This window comes from Nestor notabilis, unplaced genomic scaffold (genome assembly GCF_000696875.1).
Source record: "Nestor notabilis isolate BGI_N333 unplaced genomic scaffold, ASM69687v1 scaffold10937, whole genome shotgun sequence".
Taxonomy (NCBI): Eukaryota; Metazoa; Chordata; class Aves; order Psittaciformes; family Psittacidae; genus Nestor; species Nestor notabilis.
Window position 1 is genome coordinate 28,172 of NW_009936349.1, and position 14,989 is coordinate 43,160.

Sequence of the window (14,989 nt, forward strand, 5' to 3'; positions counted from 1 at the left end):
CAAGTGGGATTGTCCAGGCCCTCCCAGTAAAGGGGCTGTGGGTCTGGAGTGATCCAGGCCCCTCCTGCAAGGCTGGGCACATGGGATGCTGCCCTAGGTCTGTTCCTCACCCCCATCCCTGGCAGGGTATTACTGCACTACCCAGTAGCATAAAGGGCTGACAAGAAAGGAGGGACCTGGTTGTAGATGTCTCAAAGATAGGAATGGTGTATCTGCGTGGAGCCAGATGGCTGCAAGTTTTCTTGCTAACAGAGGGGAACAAGAAACCTTGTGGGTTTAAACAGTTTTTTGTTCAGGTGTTTCTGTAGCTGAAGGATTCTGTAGTTGATGAATGAACTTGGAAAGGCATAGTCTCTGTTCACCAAGGGAATTAAAAGCTCCTAAGGAGACTGAAGTGATGGTGCTGCCAAATAGCCCAGACCAGGGGTTCTCACCCGATCCAAACTGTCTTGCATGTTCACAGCACAGTTCTGAAATGCGGTCTTTCACCTGATGGGAAAGGGGTGTTGCGTGATGCATGGCTCCTGATGGATCTTCAAACCTGATTGGGACACTCCTCTCAGTGAGGGACAGAGTAACTTCACCCCATTCATTGGTCCAATTCTTCATTGAAATTGGGCAAACTTCAACCAGGAACCTTAGAAAGGACTGAACAGGATTTTGTGTACCCAGCTGATCCAGGACTTGTGTTTTAGGACATTTGTGTCTCAGGCTCTGCTTTACAGTCCTGAGCATCCCAACTGTGTGGGCATACAGGTACTGGTGGTACATAAAAGCACTGCTGCTGGGATAGGAATGGCCCTTCATGTCCGTGGGACACTAGCCTTGAAACACATGTTCTGTATCAGAAATATCACCTGGGTGCTTCTGGGGTTACCTGGATGTTTGTTTTGGTCCAGGTTTACTGAGTTTGTGGATTATTTTAGTTTCTTCAAATTGCATTCTGTTCTTCCTGGGGGTTTTGTCTGTTGCCTATCAGAGCAGAGCCCTGTGGGGAAGATATCTCAGCTACTGAGCATCTCTCTTTTTCTCTCCCTCCATACAGATGAAGTGAACTTGCTGGACAAAATCACTTCCCATGCACAGGACCTCAGCAATGTCTCCTTTGTCCACGATGAAGCCAACTGCAGCATCCTGGAGATCGGGCAGTATGCTACCCTCAACATCCCCATGAGAGAGGCATTTGGGGACAGGTAGGCTGCCTTCAGGGGATGGAGTTCGGGGGTGGTGTTCAGAGTCATCTCATGCATTCATCTTGGTCTGAGTGGTTGCTTTAAGGCCCCATTCCGTGACACAAAGATAACGCATCCACTTTGAGCTCTTATGAGCCCAGTGCTTCTTCCCTGTCTTCCATCTTTCTTGGTTGTATGCAGGGAAGACATTGGCACACCATTGACTGACCATTTCCAGGAATATTTTTTCTTGGTGTTCCCATTGGAAGATTTCTCTGCTTCAGCACATAACTGGAGAGAACAAGAGGGTCAGCACAGCCATCTCTATGAGCATTGCTTGATACCAAGGTAGTGGTCTGTGGAGGCATAGACCAGGTCAAACCTTTGCTGTTCTTGATGTAGGGTTGTAGCTTGCTTAGGACAAGGACACTGGCCATGGTGAGAGAAGGCAGCGTGGAAGAGCTGCTTGCAACTGGATCACTATCCAGTCTCAGCCATGGGCAGAGCAGGAGTCCCATGGAAAGTCATGCACAGCCACTTAGACATGTGCTGAGATTGCACCTGAGAGATGGACAGCGCTGATTTTGGTCTGGCTGCTGCTTTTTGAGTCTCTGACCCTATAACCTGAATGATCGGTTTTTTGCTTTTAATTTGTTCTCATTGAGTTCATTCGTGCTGTGACTCAGGGTTTTTGTCCTTCAAAGGTAGTTCATGGTGACACAGCAGATACTGCACAATGTGTTGCTTCTTTCTGCTAGGTTTGCAGATGAGCTGAGCGTGCTGATGAAGCTCAGGTACTCACTGAAAGAGGACACCAGCCTGGTGACCATCCTCAGCCATCGGAGCCACGTGCTCTTCCAGATCAGGATCAACCCGTACGCCTTGGTCTTTGTCACCACAAGGAGGAGGCACTATGAGTAAGTTCTAGCTCAGGTGGCTTTTTCTGCCTTTTCATGCTTCCTTTACTACTCCCAAGGCCAGAGTTAAGGTTTACCACTCTGTGCTCTGGATGCTGCTCTGACCCCACCTCAGCTGAATCAAGGTCATGTCCCCTCATGGGTGATAGCCCCTCAGACCTAGTGGTGTGACAGCATAGGTAGTCCCTGCCTAACTGTACTGTCAAAACAACGTAGATCTGGCAAACAAAGTAAAGAACAGAAAGATTCAAGGGATAAATCAAGTGGGGAGAGACCCAAATACCAATAATTTCCCAGACTCCTCAACTGGCTGTTGACATGCCCAAATCCATTGGAGAGAAATAGCATCCTCGTGCTGGAAAAGAAGTGATAGTGCTTACTTGTCACAATAGGTAGACTTGATTTCTCTAGTTCTGTCCTTTGCATCTGCACTAAGGATAGAACCCTGGGAGGTGTTAAGGGTGAAGCCATGTCCTGCAGAAGGCGTGGGACCCAAGTTTCATGTTGTGTCTCTTCCCTTCCCACTCCGGGACTTGCAGATTCCCAGTTTCATTCCTTGGCGATGGGCACTGGCACCAGGTTGCTCTAAGCATCTCCTTGGAGAGGCTGGAGTTGCACGTGGACTGTCGGCTGGTGGACAGAGTGAGCTGGTCCAACTATTTTGGGATGGGAGTGAACACTGAGGGGCTTATCATCGTTGGAGGCCTGATTGAGTCCTTCGAGATCCCCTTTAAGGTGAGAGCTTGACAGGCTTGGCAGGGCTGTATTGGAGGACATAGTCTGCTCTAGCTGCATCAAGTGGGGTTACAGCTCCGCTCTGAAGGAATCCATTGCTTTGTCTTCCTTAACACACCATTTATTTTCATTGGGAAGGATGAGCTTTGCAAAGGCTTTGAATTGTGCAAAGTGATTGATTTTGGGGTCAGGGCAACACAAGTGTCAGCAGTCAGGTCAGCAAGAGAGACCTCTAGGTTACAGGTTACAGGCTTACACTTATCCTCCCTTGTCGACAATGACTTGTACCAGGTACAGAAGTCATCTATGCAGTCAGCATGCAAGGAAGTTGGTGAGGAACTTGTCTCATGAATATATTGAAGGTGAAGTCCCTGCTCTGAGCACTTTACAGGTAAAGGATTCCCAGCAGTTCAGAGTAGATGGTTGTATTAAAATGCCTGATAAACTCAAAGGCCATAATTGTGGCTTTGTGTTGATATCCAAGAGTTGGGGTTGTTCAGCCTGAAGAAGATGCTTTCAGCCCTTGTATCAAGCTCTTCTTCAAGGAAGAAAAGGAGTGAATGTTAATTGCCTAAACTATCCTTTAAAGAAGTCCCTGGTTATGAGAAGCTAGAGACAGCCTCCCAGACCATCCTTCTCTGGAGGAACCATGGGTAAACTATGGTTTCTGTGTGTCTTCTTCCTCAGGGTGCTCTGCAGCAACTGACCTTTGTGATGGGAGACCCAGCAGCCGCCGCTGAGCACTGCCACAGCTACAACCCAACGTGCGTGTCCTCCTTCAACATCAATCGCTCTGGTTCCCCATGGGAGCTTCCAGCAGCCTGGCCGAAGGTAGGACTGAAGGCAGCTGCAAAGCTGGGGTTTGCTCCTCTTCGGTGTAGCACAGTTCAAATGAAAGGACTAACCTAGGATGTTAATACAGCCTGGAAACCCTTGGGTCTCCACTTTGAGTTGAGATGCAAGGAGGTGATGGTGGCCAGCTCATCGGGTGTTTCCTCATTCACCATCCAAACCCTCCCTTCAAGTCATAGATGGGCTTGGTGCAACAGGCGAATGAGTTAAAAGGAGAGTTTCTGAGCCAAAGGAAGCCTGGGGGTGTGTACGACTGGATGTGCTCATGTGTTTAGCACAGGGAAGCTGTGAGTATCTGTTGAGTAATGCTGCAGCTGGAACTTCGCTTTTGGGAGGGGATGAAGGCTTTACTTGGGAGTTGTACATGGCTTTGAAGTTCTTGCTCTATCCCAGCAAATTTGAACCCTTTGGTGAGTCAAAGGCTATCTCCTGTTTGCCAGCAATGCCGGAAAATTGAGGTTTTGTGGATTTTACTCCTATTCTGACTTTCAGCAATTTTCCAGAGATATCTGTGTGCCCAAAAGCTCAGATCACCTCAGCAGCTGGAGCTGGCTCAGGGACACGCCTCATCTCTCTAGGCTGGGTATCTAGAAGGGCTTGTAGTTACCTAGAAAAGGCTTGCTAAAGAGGGACGTGCCTAATGTCAGCATTTGGCATGAACCTTCCATGTGTAATACACTTTTCTGGTGGTCTAGTGAGAAGCTGGGATTGCTGATGGGAAAGGGCAGTGTCAGGGGAGGGAACTGGGTGTGGGATAGGGCATCTGCTCGATCTCGGTCCTGACCTTCCTCTGGGATCCTATTGCTAGCACAGCTAGCTAGCAGAGCTTTCTGGTCTAAGGAAGATCGGTGTGTCAGAGTTCCTAGGAAGTGTAGCCCATGGGCATTCCCAAAATGATCCCCAGCATTTCACATGCTGACAGCCCTCATGTACTGGCTGTAGGTCCAAGATAAGCTGGATTCACTCCCTGGAGCTATAAATGCCTGATTCTATGATTTAAAAGCTAAGAGATGTGTTCTCTAAGCCTGCAAGGTGATGGACTCCTCTTAACCTGCTCTGTATTATCCTGCACTCTGTAGGCCTGGAGCACTCACCTGAATGTCTCCAGGGGCTTACTCAGCAAGGAGAAAGCTTTGGGTTTTGAAGCATCATTGAATTGACTGCAAGTGGGAACCCACAGGAATGTTCCCATCCCTTGATCCTGCTCAGGACTGATGGGCTTTAAACCAAAAGAAACTTCAAAAAACACCCAGAGACTTGAGAGCTTTAATCAAAACTTATTCCCTCATGTTATTATGAATGCCTGGTTCCCAGTGTGCATCTTCTGGATGTTTCCTGTGCCATTGGAGGCAGTGAGCATTTCAGTTCTGGAGCCAACAAGAAGCACAGCTGAAGTAAGAGCAGGTCCTTGGGCAGTGATGCTTCTCTTCCTCTCTCCAACTGTCTAGGTGCCAAAAGAAACCAATGAAATCCAGGACTCACCTGCTCAGGTATGACTCTTCCGCACTGCTCCAGGGGGTATGTGCAGGGAACACCCCTCTCCATGTCCCACTGTGTCTCACCACCATAACTTCTGCTGGATAAATGAGTTGCTTCAGCAACCAACTGGGTAAAAAGCCCAAAAAAACCCATCAAGGCACCTACTTATTTCTCTTGCAATGTCTCTCTCTAATGGTTTGAGTGTAACTTGACATGTCTTGGAGATGGAGGCCAAGGTAAGTGCTTAGGTGACCTTCCTGAGCAGTTACACTGAGCCCAAGAGTTGTGGCTTGAGGAAAGTGATGAAATGGATGAGGCCACTGTATGCACAGGATGTTCCTGTGAGCCTGGCTGGAATTGCTCGGAAAGAAGGGAACAGTGAGGTTGACAGGTCTCTGCATGGTACAGGAAAAAGCAGGAGGCTGATGACTGTGGCTTCTGCCCACGTGTGTGGTGGGATGTCTTGCCTGGGGACGACTTGCTGCTGCTGCTTACTGTGGTTGGGGTGGAAAAGGCTCAAGCTCTGCAGTGGGAAAAGGTGGTTGTGATTCTGTGTGCGCTGGGGGGGGTGGGTAAGTGCTTGCTCCGAGTGAAGCACGCTGCACATCCTTTATGTTTCTGCTTTATTTGGGATCTCTAGCCAAGGTTTGTTGTTCAAGTTCTTGCAAACAGACATCCCGAGGGGGAAAGCTGCCAGCAAATGTAAAATGAGATCTGTGTGTGTGCGAGCAGAACACTCCCGTCTGTGTTCCCCTCACCCTCCCAGGCATTGCTTTAACTGTTTGGGGATAGTCTCTGCTCTCACTCCTGGCTTAAACTGTCTGGCTACATCTTATTACTGCTTTGTGCAACTGGTGCCTCACATATGGCCGAGTGGCCTTGTGCAGCAGAGTTCACACGCTGTTCCAGGTCTGGAGCATGACACAAGGGTTGCAGCAGTGCAGATGAGAGTGCTGCTTGTGTGCTGATGAGGCTGCTTGTGGGCTGGATTTGTGATGGTGATAATGAACCGAGACGGGAAAATCACCCCTCTGAGCATGTCTGGAAGGTGATCTCTTCCCTGCAATTAGTCGTCAAATCCTGACGGATCCCGTTTAGGATGTGCTCCCCCATCCAAGCACTTATCCCAGCGACTGCTGTGAATTAGTGAGATGCTGCCCTAATAAGAAAAGTGGTGAAATTCATAGGTCTACAGGGGAAGACTAAGGATATTCTGGATTTGGGACAAGTTTGTTTTTCAAGCACTTAATCAGCACCAGAGAGGCCTCAGGATCTTTGGCATGTGAATTTATGAAGAAATGCGCTGCTAATGTGTTGCAGTGTGACAGTAATGAAGAGCAGATCAGCTCTGCTGCAGGGGCACTCTGGAGCTATGCTTTGGAGTTACACTTTCCATGCCTTTGTTCATGAATCAGTGTATTGGGGAATTCCTTCATTGCTGATTAGAACTAAATAATTATGGAAGGCTAGGATGGTGGTGGGGGAAGATAGAAGTGGATGAAGGCACTAGATTAGTTGGCTGTTACTGGCAGCCTAAATTATACCTGAATTGCAGTCTATTCCTTTTGTGAATTTGTTATTTTGAGGGGAAGATTGTAATTTATGAGTAATGCTTGAGATGAGATAGGAATGGTATTGAACCCCTTCTCCAGCCTTTTTTCTTCTCTTCGTCTGCCTGTACTAAGCATGAGCAGGAGGGCTGAGCTGATTCCTACACTGAATGGCTTTTTCCAAAGCAACTGAAACTGGGATCCTAAAGCCATTCAACCAAAAGTCAAATAAAGCTCAAATCCCACGGGGTTCCAATGAGAAAAAAATTCACAAGTTTCATTATTTGGACAGTTCAAACTACTTCTGAGATTCAGCCTTCTAATACCTAAAGGGGTGACAAGAAACGTGGAGAGGGACTTTGGACAAGGGCCTGGACGGATAGGACAAGGGGAATGGCTTTAACCTGCCAGAGGGGAGATTGAGATGAGCTCTGAGGCAGAAGCTCTTCCCTGGGAGGGTGCTGAGGCGCTGGCACAGGGTGCCCAGAGAAGCTGTGGCTGCCCCATCCCTGGCAGTGTTCAAGGCCAGGTTGGACACAGGGGCTTGGAGCAACGTGCTCTAGTGGAAGGTGTCCCTGCCCGTGGCAGGGGTTGGAGCTGGAGGAGCTTTAAGGTCCCTTCCACCACAAACCAGTCTTGAAACTGTAGGAAATCATGGGTCAAGGTTGTTACTGCTGTTCCAGCTTTATGGCTTGTGTAAACCAGCAGCCAGGGAGCAACTGGCAAGTAATTTTTCAGAAACACTTCCAGGGAGCAGGAGGCCAAATGAACCAGAAGTGTGCTGGGAACGTGCTTGTCTCTGCTTCTGGGCTTGCACGTGCTTAGCAGGAGACTCCTGTGTGGCACGATTCAGGAGCATGTATTTCTGCTGGGTCAGGCAATGTTTGGTGCCAGCAGAGAACATAGAGCAAATGAGCTTGGATTTCAAAACAAAATATTTCTAGTGAGTTTTTTTTGTCGTCAAGTCTGAGTTTTAACTAAAACCTCTTTTGTTGAGGTTTTAATATCTCAAATGTACAGAGTAAAAGATCTTACTTGACAGGACTTTCTTGTTAGCTTTTGATCATACCAAGAAACATTCCAGTTGAAAAAAGCAAACCACAATGTGGTGCTTTTCATGATTAAGAGAATTCGTATGCAAAGAAGAGAGGAAAAAAGCTTGGGATATTTTATGGCAAAAGAAATCTTGGCTCTACTTCAACTTTAGGAGGAAGGTCCATTTTACAGCTAATTTTTGAAAGCAGCAAATGGTGGTGTAGTTGCTCATTTCTTATTAGCACCTTTGCTTAATGCTGAAGTACCAGAGCATCCTTCCTTCAAATCAGAGCAGTTCGAAGCCTGTGTCTGTGTATCTCAGCCATCTGAAGACCTCTGAAGCCAGTTTCTCAGGTAGGATAAGGTGTCTGTGGATAATTTATTTCACCTCAAATCCACTGTGTGATAAATGTGATGGAATGTGTTGGTGTGAACTGCAGTGTTTAACCACCACCCCAGGTCAAAGCAATAAAGTGCTATTCCATCCAGTCGAGTCCTGATGCATCCTCCAGTGAGAGTTACAGCTGCTCTGCAACCCTTTATGATCTGACCTTCTGCCTGGGTTCAGGTTTTGTGCCCTTGCTGACTTATGGCTTGCCTCATGCCAGGAGTATTGCAGCAAAGGCTTTGCTTGATCCACAGCTTCTCTGCTCCTGTGTGAGCAGCTTCATGGGGCACTGCACTTCCCACCAGTGTTCATGTCCTTCTGCAGGCTCATGGCTGTGTGCTTGGGGCAGCCACATCTCCTGGGTGCAACGCCAGCAGGGCTGCTCTCTGCCTGAGGGCCAGAATGGGTTTTGCTCTGCTTTTTGCTTTTGAAAAAGCTGTTGGAGGAAAGGCACTTGTGCTCTTTGAGAGCACGGCAGGGAATATGGGGGGTCCTGCAGAGTCTTTCCAGTCTGATTGTGGCCCCTGGGTGTGGAGCTTGCAGGGAGGTTCAGGCTTTTGGGTTACTTCAGTTTGATTGACTGGGTAGGATACCAGGGAGCCCCAAACACCCCCCTGTGAAAACAGGGCACTGCTGAGGCATCTTCTCCAAAAAGAAATCATTTATCTTGTTTATTATTATTTGCTTACAGAATATTTGCTTCCCTAATCTAGCACCTGGGTGTGATATACCAGAGAATCCCAGACTGGTTTGGGTTGGAGGGACCTTAAAGCTTATCCAGTCCCAACCCCCTTCCATGGGCAGGGACACCTTCCACTAGAGCAGGTTGCTGCAAGCCACTGTGTCCAACCTGAAACTTGTGAGCAAGATTTTCTGCCCCCGCTCACACAGAGCAGTGATTTGGGGGTCACTGTGCTGAGCTACTCCAGTTCTGATGGAGCAGATGTTCCCTGCATACAAGAGCCTGCACGTCTGGCCCAAAGCAAATGGAGAGGACAGTGATGCCTCAGCTGAGGGCTGCAGCCCTGTGCACCCTTCTAAGGAAGCAGGGGCTGGTGCAAAGCAATGAGGAAGCACCAGAAGAGGCTTCTCTTCCATACGCTCCTGCTGTGGATGCTGCAGATCCAAAGGTATAATAATGACCTGATCTACTGCTGAACACAGCCCATAGGGTTTCCTGGCGATTATTCCTCTAATCAGTGCAGCTTGCTTAGCAAGGAGTCCAGCCTTGATTTTCAGCTTCCTCATGACCATCTTCCAGGGGCTTGATGCTAGAATGTGCTGGAAAAAGTAGTTTAAATTGTCTTTCTCTGATCTTAGACTTATAAATCACCTCTTACCTTTGTCTGTGGAGTAGAAGAGGTTTCTATTAACAAAAATATGTTTGCTGAGAGAAGACCCTAAGCTTTGAAATACAAGTTCACTCATCTGACCTAGCTGAAAACTAAGGCAGCGTGTTATGCTGGTTGTCTGGGCTCCTGTAGACACATGTGGTCCAAGCTGGGTTCTAACCTGTTCACCATTTAGGAAATCAGCTGAGGCTTTGGACCCTGGTATCAATCTCTACTAACAGAAAAGCCTTACAGAAGTCCAGGATCATTACATCAGCACTGTTATCTTTCTCAGCAAAACAGTCATAATCTCCCCAGGCAAGATACCAAGTTAGTTACACAGCAGCTCTTCACAAAGCCATGGCATTAATTACATTATCTGTGGTTTCTCTATTAATGAGCCCCATATCAGTTGATCTGTTATTTAGCTTGGGCTCTATGTGAGGGAAGAGGTCTGTAATTACTCGAGGCCTCCTGTTTGCCTTCTTTTTCTTCCTTGTATTGGCACAACAGAAAGCCTTTTCCCAGTCCCCTGGAGCACCCCCAGCTTTCTGAGCCAAACTGGAAAAAATCAATGCTCGTCTTTAGGAGAGCCTGCTATTTTAATGCTGCTCTGCTTGAATTATCAGGAGGGGATTGAGAAACCCCTCCTCCTTGTCACTGCTGGAATGGGAAGCATTTTTATGTCATCTGGATTGTCTGAAACATGGGCAGAGATTTGGCTTCCCACGCTGCTGAGGGTGGTTTGGACACTTCCACATGGCAGGGGACTATGATGAAGACCCTGTGCTGCAACACTTCTGTCTTTATTTTCCTTGTCCAAGTTGATTTTCTGCAGATCATAGACTCTGCAATGCTTTTAGCACGTGCTAATTCCTTTTTCCTTCTGTTTCGTCATCCTTAATGGCTGCTTTCAATTTGTGCTCATTCCCATAACTGATTTCAGGGGGGTTTCAACCCCCATCCTTCTGCCTCCACTCTCATGCCTTTGGACAACTCCTGAGCTGTTGAAAGCAATTCCTAGTTTGTCTTTCTCAGCTGGTTCTTCTCTAAATTTGGCTTACTTAAAGGAGTAAGCATCTATGCTATTGATCTTGGCTTTTTGTTCTGTTTACACAGAACCAGCGTATTTCAGTCACGAATCCTTGTGCCTAAGAGACCAGTTTAGCTTAGAGACCCATTTCCCTGAGCTCACTAGATGGGAGTTTCCACTACAGACCTTTCCCATGCCAGATGCTGAAGCTGAATTAAAAACTGCTTGTCCACAACGTGTAGGAATTCAATTCCATGTTAGTGCAGGCTGCCAGGGCTGGACTTGGCATTTCCTGGCTGCTGTGTGGCCTATGGATCTGTTCTGTGCTGGCTTCACCTATTAAATACCTGAATGCTTCAGCTTCTGCCCCTGCAGTGCTTCACAGGTTGTGGTTAGTAACATCTGGGCACCTGGTGACAATTTTCGGGCTTCATGGGCTTTATCAAGCAGCCTCTGCAATGCCCCATGGACTAGAGTGGTACTGATACCATTAATGCTCCTCTTCAGGATATATAGAATGAGGCACCAAGTTCTCTTCCAAGTGGCCACAGCTGAAACTTTTCAATTCTGTGGTTGCAAAATATGTTTTAAGGGAATTATCACTTTGGATCAAAATTGGTTGGAGGGAGAAATACAGCTCAGGTTGGAAAGCTGAAGTACTTCGATTTTTAGCTTCTTTCCCCACCATTAAAGGTATATTTCGAGTGTCTCTTTAATAAAAACAAAGCCCCAAAGCAACAAGATTGTAATGTCAAAACCACATGAATTCACAATTTATCTTTTGGAAGAAAAAACCCTTATATTCTTACTTCACCTCATAAACCGCTGCCATGTCTTTATGTCCTCTCCAGGGACTGCTGCACAGAGAGCAAATATTCCCCTTGTTCCCTTTGAGGGAGCTGCTGTCCTGCGTGACATTTACCCTGTCAAATTATTTCTGGCTGGTAATGTTCATGGGCTTAACCATGAAGCCTTTACAACACCCTATGGAGCAGAGAGGTGCTGATGTCTTGCATATAGGTGGTTCCCTATCTGCTGGCATACGTCCCCTTCTTAGGAGCTTGTCTGGGGTGTATAAACAACGAGCAGAGCTGCTGAGGTTCCCCCGCAGGGGGTCCTCAGACCTGTAGGAGCCCTTTGCAGCAGGGCTTACTCTGTGGGGCTGAGTCCTGGTCACACCATCACAGCTGAACCACAGTGATGCTCATGAGCACCTGCATGGATGCAGGCTCCAAACCTTGAGCAAAGCCTCCTTCCAGCTTCATGAGGCTGGACTGGGCTGAAGGCCTGACCTGCAGGATGAATAGTGATGTCAGGGCAGGCTGGGTTTGCATTAGGGACCCCATTTTATTGTGCCTTCAGCCACAAGCACGTCAGCATCTCAGGGGGAACAGTGATGAGGATGTCTACTGCTGCTTATGGGGTGAAGAGATGGTGTTTAGAAACCTTCAACTTTCCCTCTGGTTTCCTGAGAGATGCCTGGTGGGTTTGATGGCACCCTTTTGTAGCCCCTTTGCCTGGGACTTTCAAGGTGTCTTTAGGCATCAGGTGGTTGTTTTTTAAGCAGTTTACCAGCAAAAAATAACACTAAAAGAAAAGATTCTGTGTACAGCCCATTGATTTTAAGAGCTTTCTTGCTACAGGCATTCATGTGGCAGCCCTGGAACCCTGAGCCCAGTCTCCATGGCAGCAGCCAGTGCTGCAGATGAGACAATGTCCTGGAAAGCCAAGCAGCACCTCCTGGTTGGGAGCCCTGGAGATCAGGCAGGTCACTGCTCCCCTGGGATGCTCCTGGAGCAGTAACCGCCTGGATACTGTGCCTTGGTGCTCCTTCTAGGAATGGGTGCATGTGGCTGGCTCTGTTTGACCTGTTCTGAGTGTGAGCAGGGAATGTGAAATCACCCAGCAAGGCTTTTCCCCTTGCTGTAGCAGCTCGTGCCTTGAGCTTGTCCATCCTTTCCTTTGTGAAACTGGTGAATCCCTGCAGTTGGAAAACCTAGAGCTGCACCTGCCCTCTGCTCCTTCCCCCTGCTCCCTGCTTTGATTCAGTGCCAAAATCCTGCCTTTTCTGCTGCTGTTGGGCTCTTTTCTTTCCTTGACTTGCTGTTAATTATTAGCAAAGGCCTTGGTTAGAAGGAAGCTCCAGGTGAGAGAGGGGCTGACGTGAAGCCTGCAACCCCAGGTCCTGGTGAGCACTCACTTGGGGGTTTAGATTGGGAGATGGTTTTGATGTCCATGGTCTCAAGGTGGAGCTTGGAAAGGAAAGGCCCCTATTTCCCCCAGAAGACATTAGTACCTAATCAAAGGAAAGGAGAAAATGCCTCTTGTGGTGTTCCCTGCATCTTCGGGTGGCTCGGCATGGGAGCCTGCAGCAGATCCTGGCACCCAGGTCACAGCAGCCTGATTTTTGTTCCACCTCAAAGGAAACCTCTTCACTTCCACATTGAAAAGCCCTTTCTTAAAGTCCTTCATTGCTGTTGGTCTGTGAATGAAAAGGTTGGTTACAAAGTCGAAAAACAAGAAATTTCCTTTGGCTGAAGAGGTCATCCTACAAAACGGACTAGAAACAGTAAAATCCAAAGCTGATGAGTCAAATTTTAATGCTGTTTCAGTTGAAGCTGACAAATAGGCCAAGTCCCTGCCCCAGCAGCTCTCTTTTCTTGTTGGTTTTCTTATGTGCCAAACCCAAAACTGAAGCATGCAGCTGGGATTGCAGAGGGCTTAACTGCTGTGTGTGGTGCAGGAGGAGCATCTATCGCCTGGTCCTCACCTCCAAGCATCCTTTGTGCCAGGAGGAGGATGGGAGGGTAAATTAACTCCCTGTGCCTCCCCTCCAAGGTGAGTTTTCAGCCCCTTTCACACTTCAGATGCTCGTCTCCAGGCTCCCAGCTGCTGGAGGCTTACAAATAATGCTAAATGTATTTGGTGGGCAGATGTTGGAGTGTGTAGTATGGAGCTGCCCCGGTTTTGCTGTGATTTGCTAACAGATGATGCAAGCTGTGGACTGCTGTTCAGGGAGGAATGTGAACTGGTGGCTGCAAATTACAGTGAGTTAATAGGAGCAACAAGCTCTTTGGACTACCCAGAAACTCCTCCTGGACAAGCCACAGGGAAGGTGAATAGTGGTGGAACTATGGCGGAGCATCAGCTTTGTGTGTCTATTGAGGGGGTTATAGCAGGGCCAAGAACACCTCAACTGATGATCTACAGAGTCTCCAGGTCTGCCTCATGCTCTGCAGCTCAATCCTGAGGTGGATGTGGGTCTCCTTGCTGAGGGTGGGCCAAAGTGGGTGACCTAGCTGCCTGCAGGTACCTTTGGGTCCCCTTTGGCTCCTCTCATGCTCTGTGGGAAGATAACCTTGCAGGGAATGTGGTTGCTCACGATTAACAACTGATTTTAAGACATGCAAATGATGGAGTCAAGTTTTGACCAGAATGCTTTTGCTGCTGCTCTCTGATTTCTTGCCTAAAAGGACTTTGTAAAATAAGTTAGGGGTTACTTTTAATGGTGTTAGTTTAGGGGGGGAAAAAGGAATGCTGGTTTAGAGTTTGTGTTACAGCTCTTTACTGACCACCACCAGCTCGCAGCTTAAACAGAAACAGGACCACAAATCACATTAGTTGAAGCTAATGACAGGGGGGCTCTTAAATGGATTTGAAATCTGGCTTATATGTTACACTGAAGGAGGTTTTACCCTCGTGTAATTGAATCCACTGTTTCTGATCTATCTGGGAAGACTAATTTGATCCAGGGCGCTGGGTGATGTGTGGTGAGGTGGGGGCCAGCCTGGGTGAGGTGCCTGCTTTTAGTACCGACTGTCATTAACCCCTTGGAGTCCCTCTCCCTGACAGTGGTAGTGCTGTGTAGCAAAGGAAAAGAAACGAAATGGTTATGCTGCTGTGCTAAGGGGCTACAAGAGGGAGAAAGCCTGTTGTAGCAAGGGCAGGTTTCTGCCTTTCCTCAACTCAGGTTTCACAGCCTTGCTTTGCCTTGGACCCAAGTGCAAAGAGAGGGAAGGCATATACCTGACTATGTGTGTGATGGGAAAGCACTGAAGGATCCTGTCTTGTCCTCCTGAGAGCCTGAGCTGCTCCAGGGGACTGCAAATGTGACCTTGCAGTGGGTGAAGCTGATGCCTGGCAGCTCTGTCCTCGCCTTCCTCACATGCTACATGGCTCCAGGCCCTACTCCTGCAACTTTGGGGTTGAAAAAGCCATGCCTGAGGGATTGGTGAGCTGATGTCTGTGGTTTCCTTGTGATTTGGATATTACATCCAGGAGAAAGGCTGTAGGGTTAGAGGAGAACATGGCTCCAGGGCTGTGTGGATGCTCGTTCCTTGGTTGTTTTCTAACATCTGTGAATGGCTTAAACTAAACCACAGGATGTTCTGCTGGGAAGATGTGATGTTCCAGAAGGAGTTGGTGATTGTCATAGAATCCCAGCCTGGTTTGTGCTGGAAGGGACCTTAAAACTCCTCCAGCTCCAACCCCCTGCCA

General features: G+C 48.0%; 1 protein-coding gene across 1 annotated transcript in view; it reads left to right on the forward strand.

Moving 5' to 3' along the window:
• Positions 1–1,045: 1,045 nt before the first annotated feature.
• LOC104408648 (collagen alpha-2(XI) chain-like) overlaps positions 1,046–14,989 on the forward strand; it is a gene marked incomplete at both ends in the record, with an annotated part of 53,599 nt that continues 39,655 nt past the window's right edge. Inside the window, 4 exons of the mRNA XM_010018306.1 lie at positions 1,046–1,193; positions 1,931–2,089; positions 2,629–2,824; positions 3,512–3,655. Of these exons, the coding sequence (XP_010016608.1) occupies positions 1,046–1,193; positions 1,931–2,089; positions 2,629–2,824; positions 3,512–3,655 (647 nt within the window). The remainder of the gene's footprint in view (positions 1,194–1,930; positions 2,090–2,628; positions 2,825–3,511; positions 3,656–14,989) is intronic.